Genomic DNA, 14,378 nt, shown 5'->3' with positions numbered 1-14,378 from the left:
TGTTGAGTCACCATTTATTTTCCCAATAAATATATATATTACCCTGTATGTTTTGTTTTCCAAGGAAAAGCAGCAGAAGTGGATATAGTTACACTCTAATGCTGGCTTCAATCCAGGCACTTTGCTAGCATAAAATCTGGGTTAGTGCCAGAAACTCAGATTTCACTCCCTTTTGATTCCCCCCTCCTTGTACCATCCAACCCACCCACATGCTGAAGGACAATTGCCTCCTGCAGAAAGAAGAAAGCTAATGAGATCAGACATGTTCTTCCTCCAAGGCACCAGACGGCAACAACACACAGTACCGCACTGTGCATACTCCTAACATTTCAAAGCCAGAGATGTGTCATTAGCACAATGCAGGGTTTCCCAGTGGAATGACTTAATTTTGGAGGTGGCATAGGTCAGCTGACTGCACAGATAAAACCAGGCTTCGCTCCTAACAAGTACACCCTTCTGAATTCTGCATGAAACATCAGCCCTTCTTCATTACCAGTTCTCTCGCCCTGCACTTTGGCAGGTTTATTTCTGCCGCTGTACCGCATCTCTCTGCTTTGAGAGCTGCACTGCCATGCCTTTTGACAAGCCTGCTCCTGGAGAAGTAGTGAGCGGTTCTAACAATGCTGTTTACACACTGAGAGAAGGGCTGGATCTGAACAGTGCGGAATGAGGTTAGGTACACTGAGATCCTTCTCCTACGACCTGAGCTGCAGTCTCCCACGAGCAATCTGCGGATGAGGATGAGCGATGAAATCAGGCAGTGCTCTTTGCGCCAGAAGGCTGGTGTCACATGGGGGATTTGGGTGAGATGTGTCCACAGAGGAGGGAGGATGCCCCAGGTCATTGCCTCACCCCATCTCCCTCTGAGGATGTAATTTAGCCCCTGAGCTGTGTCTTTGTCCAAGTGCTGTGCAGAACTCAGCAGCCAAGACACCAGCCCCAAGGGGAGCAGAGAGCAACGTTTCAGGTGAGTCTGCCAGTTAAGGAGCAGCTCCTCTGAGCCCACAGGCAATTTTTCTTCCTGTGAGACGTAACCCACTGCTTATTCTGTTGGTCTGTGACAAGAGCACTCCCTCCCCTTCTCAAACAGATGGACTGAGCCCTGAAGCCTCTGTCTGTGCTTCTGGGGTGGCTACTTGTTGAGAAGAGCGGCAAAGAGGACTGGGATCCCAAGCCCTTGTAAGCACAATTCAGTTTGAAGATAAATCTTTCTTCAGAGTGAGCTTTGCTGTGTGTTTGCCAAGAAACAACATTTTCTATCAAAAAAAGCAGTCGTGTTCTTCCAGTCTTGCTCAAATGCACTAAAACAAAGAACTGCTCATCTGGCATACAAAAAGAAGCAAAATTCCTCAATTCCTACAGCAAGAATTATATGATCTGGTGTATCTGACATTTTAAAATACCCACTGTGAGCAGCTACCAAATCATATGCTTGAGCATTTTCTTGAACTGATGTTATCTACGCAAGGCAAACAGAATATGGGCTTTTTCTTATGTAAAATAGATCCCTTTCAATGCAATAACCTCTCTGTTCCTAGTCTCAACCAGCTAGGGGTACAGATACGATGGAGACTGATAACTTCCACAGGAAATTAAGTCAAACAATAAAGCAACTGGTTTGAATATATATGATGGATGCAGAAGAGCTAAACTGCAGAAGCATCTCAGACTGACAGATTCTCACTGCAGTGTGTGTGAGTTAAAAGGGTTTCTCTGCCAGCCACACACATCCATCTCTTCTTTGCACAGAGAAGTGCTTTTCAGACCAACTCAGCACACTCCCATTGCAGCTGAGTCAGCCTGCGACCAGATGCTGATCTCATTTCGCTGTAAATGCCGTGAGATTCCATTAGCTTCAGCAGATTTACACAAATTTACAGGGATGTGAGATTAGCATCTGGCCTGGCTCCTCTGCTGAATGAATACAAAATTACATATTATGCTTCTTCATGTGGTATCTTCTTTACCTTAGCCACGCTCTGTGCAGAGATCACCCATTTATGACTACGTGCAACTGCAGTGTTAAAAACAAACCCTCTTTCATAAAACAACAACAGAAAACTGAATGGAGAAATAAGCAAATTAACAAGAAACACACTGGGGCACAAAACAGGAGGATCCTGCACTAACGCCTCATCAACCTGGTTTTTGCAGCATCAATGACATCTACAGATCTGCCATGAACACTGATCAAACACTTCAATTCATGCTCACTGAGATGGCAGCAACAACCAAATGAAATGAAAATTCACAAGGATAGCATTTCACCCCAAATTTGCTGCAGTGGGTTCAGACTAGACCTCAGGAATTGTGGTAACTCAGTCACCTCTCCCTAATGTAAATGGAGAACCACCTCATCTCGGAGAGCTGTGCCCTTTGCTCTCTATCTCAAATCACAGGCTGCACAATAGGGGCTTGTCTGCACAGGGGCCTGGCTGGCAGAGCTGTAAGGAAAGCACAGATTCACCTGGGCTGCCAGGTGGATGCTCCATACCAAAATAAAAGTCATTTTAGTTTGGAATACCTGTTCCATCGGGTTCATCAATCTGAACAATGGGTATTTTCTAGGGATATAGAGATTCAAGGCCAGGTTGGATGGGGCTTGGAGCAAGCTGCGCTAGTGGAAGGTGTCCCTGCCCATGGCAGGGGCTTGGAACTGGATGAGCTTTAAGGTCCCTTCCAGCCCAAACAATCCTGTGATTCTATGCTGTGTGTCCTGCTCTCTTTTGCTCCCCAATATCCGAAAGCAAGTCCACAAAAGCCCTGTGATCCATTTCAGAATCCTTTCAGACACCTATTTACACTTCCAGCTTCATTTAGCCTTCACAAGCCTTGCATTGGTGACCGATGGAAGGAAGGAAAGCGTTTGCATTGAGTCTCTCAGTCACTGACTATCAGCTGCAATGCGCACCATCCATTTGGAGATAAACGGGATGCAGTCCCACCTACCTTCTCTCTGTTGCTGTGTGCGGTGAGGGATCTGTGAGCAGCCCCCCGCAGTGCTGTTCTGTAGTTATAGAAGTTACCAGTAGGGTCCATCTGGTGCTGGATACAGGAAAGAAGACACTTTGGTTAGACAGTGACATGGGTCCTCTGAAGAGAACTTTACCCTCAGTTGTAGCAAACCCTGAGCAGAGGCTAGCCTACATCTTCAAACCCCCATATACACACCCATGAACTAAGGATACAAGGAGAGATCTACACATCATGGCTGTTTGTACCTCTGATTTTTCTACTAACAGCTTACTAAGCTTGTACATGAAGAATAAGGACTGCTCATTTTATATATGTCAAATCTTGGAATCTTCAATATATAAAAAACGTTGGGCCTTGTTCACTCAACACCCAAGATATAGCCGGGGAGCTTTACATTCAACATTGCGCCCATGGCCAAACAAAACTGGCATCAGTGGAAGCACTACGGCTTGCATATAGTCTTGTATTTTAGTTTTGGTTTGAGTGCTCTGATTCCCATCTAGATATCAGCAGCTTCACACCTTCCTCACTATGCCTGGGAAACTTCAGCCACAATCTGGCCTTCTGCCTGGGAATGTACCTGCAAACATCTCAGACTGGGATAACAATGTGAAAGTGCACAAACAAAGAAGTCCAGAATACAATTCAAGCAGTGTATCAGCATGTTTGGTTTGTGTTTTTTACCTCAAGGATGAAAAATTTGGCTGTTTTCACTTTTGACCAAGTCTTCTTTAGCCTGGAAACTGGACTCATGTTCATTCCAGCTAAGAGGGAGAAGGAGGAAAAAGTCAGGGATAAGAGTCGGGTTTCCTTTTCCATCTCTGACAGCTGACGGTTAGAAGCTGTACTTACAAATGATTGCCATCAGTGAATTAAAATTCCCTATGTTAAAGCACTCTCGGGCAACATCAATGAAGAATTCAATGACTTGTGCTCGCTGTTTCTTTTTTGCAGGCTGCAAGTTAAAATAAACAAGTATCTGTAATAAGCATATGCAGAATTAGAGGGTGTCTTAGGCATTTGTTCCATACATAGCATGGGTCCATCCACGCACAGCTTGGGCCATCTGCTATCAGTCACCGGCCCCGTTTCTGTTCCAGCAATCCAGGGGATGCTGGTGACTGGCAGTCTCTAAAATCAAAGCTTTCATTGCAGTGACACAGAAGAAATTCACAGCAATTCCCTGGCTTGCCTCAGTTAATGTCTTAGAACTGGAACAGCAGCCAAAACAGCCCTGAAGCAGTGGCTCAGCTCCCTGCTGGCCTCAGTGAGTGCATCAGCACAGACTTTCCTAAAGGCAGGATTTCACACCCATGTCACAGCAGCATCTTTGTCGCAGAAAGACTTTGTTTCACTGCATTAATCCCTATCCCCTCTTCTGGCCCTTGCAGCAACATGGCCAGGCCAAACGGTAGCTCGCATTTTAAATGTACGTTTTTATTGGACTGGAATCACCCCACCTTTTCCAAAGATGATCTTCAAATGGTAATGCTTTTGGGTCCAGGCTGTTTATACTACCACTGTTCCTCCCTTCCACACCCTTTTCAAAGGAGAAAAACATTCATTTCATTTTGATGGGGCCAGGTTAAACATACTAAAACCACCACCAAGTTAAAAAATGACCAGCGACAGTAATGGGCAGCAGGACAAAGAGCCATGCAATGGGAATTCACACACGCAGCAGAGCTTTGGGATGACAGATAACAAATACTGCTCCACTAGAATCTTTTCCAGCAAAAATCTCCCAGGATAATTTAAGGCAGTTTTTACTCTCTTTTTCCCTGCAGGGTTCATTATCCCACACTGTGCTCCTACTATGTCAGTGAGCAGGGTATCCCCTGTGTGTCGCCAGTTCTTTTTTGCAATATGTGTGTCATTTATCAGGTTGGTTCTGCGGGTGCAGTATTTCTAAAGCTTGCCATCAGCTGCTGAGCTAGGTCAGAAGAAATAAATCTCCAGTTTGCCTATGAATGGAGAATCTCAAACCGGTACGTCAGGCATGTGGTAAAACACGCCGCACGCTTTTGACTCACCATGCAGATTTCTGTGGCCACAAGATAGCAGAGTCTGTTGAACCATTTCACATAGGCCTCCAGGTTACTCGTCTTTTTCTGTTCACTGAAACAAGTCTGGGGAGGAAAAACCACACAGAAAGACATACAGCTGTGTTGCAGTTAGCTGATCACCAAGATAAATACTGCACAAATTGGCCACATGGAAGACTGTGCATTATGGGCCCCTTTCAAAAAGACACTGGGTAGGTGGGTGGCTGGCAGATGCACAGGGTCTAGCCGAGTGTCACACCGCACAATTCACGGTAGGGTACAGAAACAGCCCCATTTCACCTGCAGCAAGTGTTCACCAACACAGTCTGCGCTGTCCCAGGGATATTAACAGCCAGGGCACTGCAGGATTCAGACAACAAGAAGGATGTGCAGAAAAAGTAAGACAAGCAGAGTCTTCCACAGCACGCTCAGTCTGCGGTTCTGATTGCACTTCAGTAAATGCCATCACCCACAGCCCTTTTCTGGAGGGGAGAGGCCATCATTTAGTGAAGTGAACAAGAGATAAGCAGGAGAGAACATAGCCCTAGTTGCTTCTTTATGGGAAAAACATTTCCCTTACTGAGTTTTCAGGGTAATAGGGTCTCGAGTGACCACCTCTGTCCTAATGGCTGCTCTTGAACAGGTCACTTACGTGCCAGAGATACTTCACTGATAAGAACCACTACAAGAAGCACATTTTTCACTCTTTTTTTTATATGAAAACAACATAAGTTCCCATAATCAATACAGGCAATGGAAACAAATAGTTGGCTGAACTTTGACATCAGCAGGTAATCTGACTTCAGCAGAGTGCTAGGGCAATTCACACCGCCTGAAGATGTTGCTTGGGATTATAAGAATTCAAGTCCTTTTCCCAGCCCTGAATCCTTCCACTGCCCATCCAGGAGCTGCTGCTCTCTGGAGTTCAGGTGATTTATTTGAACATTCATTAACATCCACTAGAGGGTATCAGAGAATACCGATTTTTTTGGTTTATTAACATGGTAATTTCCCGGAGCTACCATAAATAGATGCCACTACAAAGAAAATCACCGGGCATAAACACAGATCCATGAATGTCAATAGGATTACTTATATTATGTTACTGACCTTAAGAAATGGGGCTTAGTATGATTCCCAAGGTAATTCAAAGTAAGAAAACATTCACCTGTGATTCTGTATACAGCCATGTTTAGAAACAGAAATCACAGCACCGTGCTAATGAGCAAATCTCAGCAAGCCTGAAACTCCCAGCCACCTTATGAGTCAACTACATATACAATAAAAATATGTATCTTAAAAGCATCTCAAAAGTAAATATCAGCAAGCAGCATATAAATATCAAACAGTGGAAACCCAAAGCAGCCCCAGTCTACCCATAGCAGTTGCTTTCATGTGCTCTGTGGTATTTCTTATTCCTTGCTATAACAAAAAGTACATGAAACATAGGCTTTGTTCTAAATATGGTATTTACATCTCTACACTACTACCGCGTGCCAGGGCATAAGAACCACAGCTAATACCACAAAACTCGTTAAAATGTGCCGCAGTTAAAGTTGAAGCAGACTGCTTTTTAAAGGTTAAGCTTTATAAATGGCAATGATATTTAGCACCTCCCTAGCCTCTTCCATCTGCAACTCACGCTGCTTGATAAACATTCAGAAGCGAAGCCTTTTGAAGCCCTCATGCAAGAAAGACGTTTCATGTGATCTCCAGCTGGAGGGAATTCAAACCAGAACCGATTCCCTCTTCATGGGTTGGGGAATGATACATCGCTTCACATAAGGTTTGCACCTCTACGTACACATCCCATGTGATCCCTTGGCTATACCTTACCCTGGTGTGGAGGCTCTTCTGAATCACCGCTGCGACCTCTGGTCAGTCCAGGCAAAGGGCAGAGAAAACCTCCAGACTACCTCTGCTTTCCTCAGCCCTGCTGACTTCAAGCCCAGCAATCTGTTAGTGCCATTCCTTGTGTGAAAATGTTAACAGCAGTTTTGCTTTATAAGTAGGTCCTCCTGGGGGAAGACGTTGCCTTGAAGTTAGAGGCAAAGCCATGGTGCATCCCTGCTTTGTGCCTGTTATTATGCACTTCACTGAAATCACAGAACTGCCACTGGGCAGCACTTCAGTGCTCAGATTTGCATCTGAAGAACATGCGTAACTGTCGAATAGCTTGTCATAGTCTGCCAAGGTGATTTGCTTGGATTCCCCATCCCACCATTATTTTCAGGCTCTCTGCTTCTCATTCTAATCCTTCCTGTCCACCTCAGCTGATGTTTCCTTATGTCTACCCTGTAACCTCAATTTCTCTTCACACCTTGGTGGTAATCTGTTCTGGCTTTGCATTTGCAATTCCAGATACAGCTACAGGCACTGTGCATACATTAGTTTATTACTGAACATTTCCTTCTTCCTCTTAGCATCCCTTCCCCTCTATGGCTTTATGCAATTTAATTTCACTCACTGCTGCCTCCTTCCCACTCTTCCAAAATTCACTCAAATTTAGTGCCTTGATTTGATCTTTTCCATTTTACTTCACAACAGGTATGACAATTGTTCATTTTCAGTCTTGCCCCTCATCTTTGCAGCAGGCTGTTCAAATCTCACTGTGGCTGGTTTGGTATTTGATGTTTCTGACACCTTTGCTCCCTTGTGGTTACTTCCTAAAGAATGTGATCAATGCTCAGAATACTTGAAACACCATTTCTTCCCACTTCACCCTCCCTGAAACCAAATCTCCATAACTCCAATAAGAGAAAGAGCGCTATGTTGCACTTCTTAGCCATCCGTCCATCCATCCATCCATCCATCCATCCGTCCGTCCGTCCATCCGTCCATCACCATTACAAGCTGTTCTGGTGCTCTTTGGGCAGCATTAAAAACAGAGGTCTTCCTGTTATGTTCAGCATCCAGTGATGAAAAATTCTGCTGCTGATGTATGATCTCAGTGGGAGCCCTTATGCAGTTCAGGGGAAGAATTTTCCACCCTCTTTCTTTGCTGGTACTATGTGAAATCACAGACCCTCCCTCTCCAGCCAGGAAGTCTCCTTCCTTGTTGAGACACTCACTGAAATGCTGCTTCAGACTCCACTGGAATCAGTGGAAAGACTCCAACTGGCTTCCACAGACTTTGGATGAAGCCCTGATCAGGCACTCCATTCCCTGTGGTGCTTTGGGTTAAAAGCTATTGTGTAGACACAGAAGACTATGTTGATTCATGACGCACTGAGTCATGACTGTGGTGTCTGGGCACACACTATGGGCATTACATCACGTCCAGAGCCTTTACGCCTTCAACACCAGGAACAGACATTCCCTGGTTGTGCACAGCCACAAACCATCTGCCCTGAACAAAGCAGGTTGGGAGGAACAAGCCAAAAGCAGAACAACAAGGTCATGGCCAGTCTCAGGCTGGGACATACTCTCACCAGGAAGGAATGGCAAATACAGGCTGTCAGTTGGCCTGTCCCTGGCCAACACATATCCCAGGCCCTGCTGTTGTGGATCTCATCACATCAGTTCATCTGGAACAAACAGTGACCACAGGATTCACTTTGCATGCACAGAAATCATACCTTGGTGCCGTCCAGAGGGTCTTTATGAACAAATGCCTGCACAAACTCCTCAGGTCCAATGTGACTTAGTCTTTCCTATTGGAAAGAGAGGGAGGAAGAAATAAGAAAGCACCCCAGAACCTTTTCTGTTTCTCTTGCTATGACTTCCCCGTTATCTGCCAGCTCTGAATGGTGTTACTGAACTGGTAAACAGCCAACTAGCACCAGACATTAAAATTCATAAGAACAATTAAGAGTTATTTCAGCAGAAAGGAGAAAATGAAGAGAAATAAGCATCATTACTGACAAGCCATGCTAAGAGCCCCCTCCACTGCGCATAGTGGAAGGTGCTGGATGCACAGGCCTCCGTCCGGGACCTGGCAAACCTCAGTTCTGTGCTTCTGTCACACAGACCTGCTGTGGTCCAGTGTTACTCAATAGCCTTGTTTCCCAGTTCTTAAAACAGCAGTAATGCTGTTATCTGGTAACCACAGCAATCTGTTGCTTGGCTGCACACACAATACTCTTGACCCTGCCTCACCACCCACTGATGCTCAGGTGATGCCCCAGGGTGGTGGCTCTGTACCATAGGAGAAGGAAGGCATTGAAGACACGTGCTCGCATTAAAGGCATCGCTTACAGTGGAGAGTGTCCCAGGCATGAACCAAACCAAGAGTAAATAAAGCATCCAGATCTCTTAGTAAAAGACAGGCCATGTCCATCAGCTCCTGAAGAAACCTGTCACTCCCAGCCCCACTGGAACTTATGAAGCTTTTTAATTCTCTTAAACATGTTTATTAGGAAAAATCAGTAGGTTGTAGGCCACAAAGGCATTTCAGAGGAGGTATTTGGGAATTCCTACAACCCAAACTTGGGACACTCAAGCAGCAATAAAATAAACGATAATTTGGCTTAAGTGAAGATTTTATGGCTACTCCTATGCTATTTCTCTTGAATTCTCACCTTGCCACTGATAATTGCATAGGACTCTTACCAACAAATAACTGTTACTAATAGCAAATAATTCTTACTAACAAATAAGCATCAGACAGTTTCAGTGCAGAGCAGTTGGTGTACCGGATGCTGTAAGCGAAAGAGAAGGTAGAGAGCACTGATTGCAGTACAGTGGGATGAAAACCTCTAGCTGCATCAGTTTTAGAAGTGCAGCAGTGCTCCACTTACAGGGAACATCCTTTGGAGACAGTTGCACTGTGGAGGGGAAAAAAGGCAAGAGAAAACTCTAGGCAAAAGGACTTCTACTCTCTGCCTTGTTGTTTAAAGCAAAGAAAGCCAAAGTTGCATGGTCTGAAAACTAACCAAAATGAGAAAACAATCCTAAATTTGGGGTTTCTGAACAATTCCACTTCTCGATAAATAGAAAATCAGCTACCTTCAGAATTCCCAAGGCTAACTTCATGATATTCACTTCAATTCACAGTCCAGTTCATGCTTTGTTTTTCCAGCCTTCCTCTCAAGGATGAACAGTGTCTACAGGATGCCAGGCAGCAGGGAATCATTACAGCATCAAGAGCTCTGCAGATGGCAGCAATGTTTTACGCTCTTCTGCAAACACCCAGGAGGTCTACATAGAGGACCTGACCCTGGGAGAAGGGTGCATAAGGCACCAGTCTGCCCAGCACCTTGGTACTGCAATTGGAGCGCTTACCATCAAAAGCCTGTTTGAGAGTGGATTGCAGTCAATGAGGGAAACAGCAGGGCTCTGTGTGGGTGTATTTGGACATCCTTGTATGTCCATGAACAAAGTCCCAAAGGGAAGAATGAAAAATGCATCAGACAATGCAGATGCTTTGTGTATCTGTAGGAACGGATTTGAACTGTTAAAAATGTCTTCCAGATTAATAGAAGGGCTCAGGAACAGCCATTTCAGTAGCTCCCTCAGGTTGTGGGGCTCTGAGCACTCACAGAAGTGAAAACCCTTTAAGCTTCCTGAGACTATGATTTCCATTTCTCAAATAAGCAAGCTGAAAAAGCAAAGTGACTGCTCCAGGATGCGCGGGAACACTGATCTATAGTTTGCTTCCCAAGCATCTCTTAACCTGTCAAACCCTGCCTCCTGCTGCAGTGCTGCTACAGCATGGGATATGCAGATTATCTTTTGGTTATGTCTGGAATACTTGGCAGCTGATGGCTTAAAGTAATATCTGTGACTGCAGAAGTTGGGAACCCTTCCCACTCACCAGCTCCACATGTGTCAGCTGCTGAGCCAGAGTGTAGGGGTCACTGCAGACACTCAGGATTTCTCTCTGAATTGATGGAGGTTTACTTTTAAAGGCAACCAGCTTATCAGAGACAGCAGCACTGATCTTGACAATCCCTTCTTGCCCGTGGCTGAGCGTTGCAAGCTTCTGGTTCAGGGTTTGCAAAAGCTGATTCATCTTCTTCCAGTAGGCCTGGAGAGACAGAGAGAGAAAGAAACATAAACCACCCAAAAACCTTAACAAAGGAGTGGTTTGATGCTGAATTTTCCCTTCTGCAAAACACTCCTAAGCCAGCAACAGGTTACTGCTTTATTTTCAACAAGCCTACTTCAAAATAACCAGTTGGCTTAATTACAGTTCAGTGCTTGGACCACAGAAACAGACTGCAGTCAAGAGAAGAGGCAGGCAGGACTGATGGGTTGGGCTGGCACTGATACTCACGTATTCCTGCCAACATCAGGATCAGAGGAGAGGTAATACTACAACATGAGTTACTGCAGCTTTCTGGAGCACAGCAGCATTTGGTACCTACCCTTTATGTCACCTACATGTGGCCAAGAACTCTACCTGTTAGTTATGCCTGCTCAACTCTTATTTATTAGGAATAAGAAGTGTTTCTAACACTATTCTCTCCATCCTTTTGAGCTGAAAGCAGCAGAAGCATGCTGCTACTTGCTACCCAGCTGGAGAGCTCTGAGCATCGTGCAGCTTTGAGTATTTAATATCCAAAATGTTAATTGCTCTTGAAGGAAGCTCATATTGTATTCCAAGCACAGCCATGCGCTCAGCAGGATAATCATTACGAAGCTGCTCAGGTTGTTCTCAGAGCTGGAGCAGCTCTTTACAATGAGTGAAGCCACTGGCCTTGGAGGATGGGCAGAAAGAAATGGAGAAATCTTCAACTCTTCACAACTGATAGATGCAGACATCATAAAATTTATGAGATAACAGAGAACTGGTGGATGGGCTCTAAAGACAAGGACTGATTGGAAATGTCCTTGGGCAACAGCCTCTCATGGAGCATCAGGTGTAACCTGCTGCGGAACATGGCCTTGTGGCCATGAGCCAGAGAAAGGAGCATCAGGCATGGCTGCAATGGGTGCTTGCTCAATTTCAAACACCACGGCCACTTTGGAAAACAGTTTGCAGGCTGGTCCAGCTCCTCTTCCAGCACAAAGACACACAGAGGAGACATCCTCTGGCTGCTCACAAGTGGAATAACTCCTTGCTCCCCGTCCAAACAGAATTTAGTAACGTCAAGTTGCCAGTAACATCAGTTTGTAATCCATCACTGTGAATCCATCAGAGCTGGCAAGGAGCCCTCTTCTATTACATCTGTACTATGCAGCAGATGTACACCCTGGCACCCTCCGCACAGTCCTCATCATCACAACAGGGACTTGGCTGGACTGTGCCTTCCCACAAAGACCAACACACACCTGTGTCACATCCCAAGCTGGACACAGCCCAAGTGAAGCCTTGGGAACTACTCCTGAATCCCATGGACTAGGCCCAGCCTTCATCATCTTTGCAGTTTTGTAGGCTCTGGATAATCTTCAGTGTCAGGCATTACTCCTGGTTTAGGTGTTCAAGGTACCAGAAGCCAGAGTCAGTGCTCTTCTTACCTACACAGGATCCCATCTGTGCAATGGAAGTAGCATCTCCTGCTACTTTACAGTGAAGAATAACATGCTTATGTCTACCCTGTTTCCATAACAGTCTGAGGCTGAAAACCTTTATAACATCCTAAGTGCATCAACTTTTGCTGCAACACTAACTTTCATGCAGCTTTTCTAGCAGAAGGTTTCATATCGCTGAGGAACTTCTCATTTCACTCAAGGAAGATGCCTTCTTGAGCTGGGCTGGAACATGGACCAGATAAGCAGGATGTAGTCAGGCTTTTTTTGCCAAACAGAGCTTCCAAGTCTGAAATGAAGCAAGTACCTAGAAGGTAGAAGGGATCTGCCTTGGAGAACAACAACACATGTTCTATTTGGAAGCAAATCACACAGGAGGAGTGAAAACTGGGTGAGAAATGTAAAAATAAAGAACTTAAATCATTTTACATCATTGTACAGTTCTGGTGTCCTCAACATAAAAAGGACATGGAACTGTTGGAACAAGTCCAGAGGAGGCCACGAGGATGATCAGGGACTGGAGCACCTCCCGTATGAAGACAGGCTGAGGAAGTTGGGGCTGTTCAGCCTGGAGAAGAGAAGGCTGCGTGGAGACCTCAGAGCCGCCTTCCAGTACCTGAAGGGGGCCTATAGGGATGCTGGGGAGGGACTCTTCATCAGGGACTGTAGTGACAGGACAAGGGGTAACGGGTTAAAACTGAAACAGGGGAAGTTTAGATTGGATGTAAGGAAGAAATTCTTTACTGTGAGGGTGGTGAGGCACTGGAATGGGTTGCCCAGGGAGGTTGTGAGTGCTCCATCCCTGGCGGTGTTCAAGGCCAGATTGGACAGACCCTTGGCTGACACGTTTTAGTGAGAGCTGTCCCTGCCCATGGCAGGGGGGTTAGAACTGGATGATCTTGAGGTCCTTTCCAACCCTAACTATTCTATGATTCTGTGATTTTTTGAAAAGAAAAAGTAATTTTTTCAGTTCTTGTCTGTTCCTGATGTGTTCTAGCTCTAAGGAAGAAAGCCCCCTTGCCTTCTTCATATAAATCCTCACTCAAACAGATGGTCACACTTCTGATTTACAAAGACTGTCCTGGACCCAAACTACTGACCACCATCTAAATATTTCTCTGTTTTACATCCAGGTGTGCTTGCAAACCTCGGCACAGCTTATGAAGCTCTATGAACAGAATGTTATTTTTCAGTGAAACTCAAATAGTGACATGTTTGGTATTTTGTGAACATATTTTGTAAATCTGGGGGTGGGGGGAGCAGGCACACAACTGAAATCCAAGTTTTCTACTGAACATAAAACATTTGGCTAATCTCCTTTTAGCTGAAAACCCAGTTCTCTTTCAAAAAGGAGTTTGGATGAGAAATCTTGGACCAGCCATGTCTGTGCAATATCAAATTCCTCACTGGATGAAAAGCCAAAAAGCAGCGTAAAATTGCTGAAAGACATGCATCTTAGGCAATCTTTCAATAAATTCTTATCAGAAGATCTAGTTTCACCTAGTTTTGTAGAAGATTTGGCACAAAAATGTAGCTATAGATGACATAAAGACTCAGGTAAGCTGGAAACCTAATAAAGAATGAAATAAGAGACACTTAATAGACACAGAAAGAAATTACAGCTCTTGAAGAGACTCACTAAAAGTCAGCCGAGTGCACCCTCGCCTGGAAAGCTTTTCTGTGCATGTTGGGGGAGAAACTAAAAAACACCAGTCCTGCTTTTGCTCTTTTAAAAGCATTTCCTGCCTTTTTAAAGCTATTATCACTAAGTGAAAACAACATTGTTCATTACCTTCAACATGCTGGTAATTATCTTGCCACCAAGTGACCCCCCATTGTACAGGGGCTGCATGCTGGACTCTATCAACAGATTTCACTTCCCTGCCACATTAACAGTCAAAAGCAGCATACTACTGTTTCGTATTTAGAGGAAAAGCTTCGTTC

The 14,378-nt window shown here is 44.9% G+C and overlaps 1 protein-coding gene across 1 annotated transcript in view; it reads right to left on the bottom strand.

Moving 5' to 3' along the window:
* The window catches only part of RASGEF1C (RasGEF domain family member 1C), a 74,598-nt gene that overhangs the window by 13,089 nt on the left and 47,131 nt on the right, over nucleotides 1-14,378 (bottom strand). Inside the window, exons 5-10 of the mRNA XM_065690467.1 lie at nucleotides 10,777-10,989; nucleotides 8,600-8,674; nucleotides 5,010-5,105; nucleotides 3,829-3,931; nucleotides 3,661-3,740; nucleotides 2,950-3,045 (exon numbers count right to left, since the gene is read on the bottom strand). Coding sequence (XP_065546539.1) covers nucleotides 2,950-3,045; nucleotides 3,661-3,740; nucleotides 3,829-3,931; nucleotides 5,010-5,105; nucleotides 8,600-8,674; nucleotides 10,777-10,989 — 663 coding nt within the window. The remainder of the gene's footprint in view (nucleotides 1-2,949; nucleotides 3,046-3,660; nucleotides 3,741-3,828; nucleotides 3,932-5,009; nucleotides 5,106-8,599; nucleotides 8,675-10,776; nucleotides 10,990-14,378) is intronic.

Source organism: Lathamus discolor, chromosome 10, assembly GCF_037157495.1.
Source record: "Lathamus discolor isolate bLatDis1 chromosome 10, bLatDis1.hap1, whole genome shotgun sequence".
Lineage (NCBI taxonomy): Eukaryota > Metazoa > Chordata > Aves > Psittaciformes > Psittacidae > Lathamus > Lathamus discolor.
This window is presented reverse-complemented; position numbering and strand designations above follow the sequence as displayed.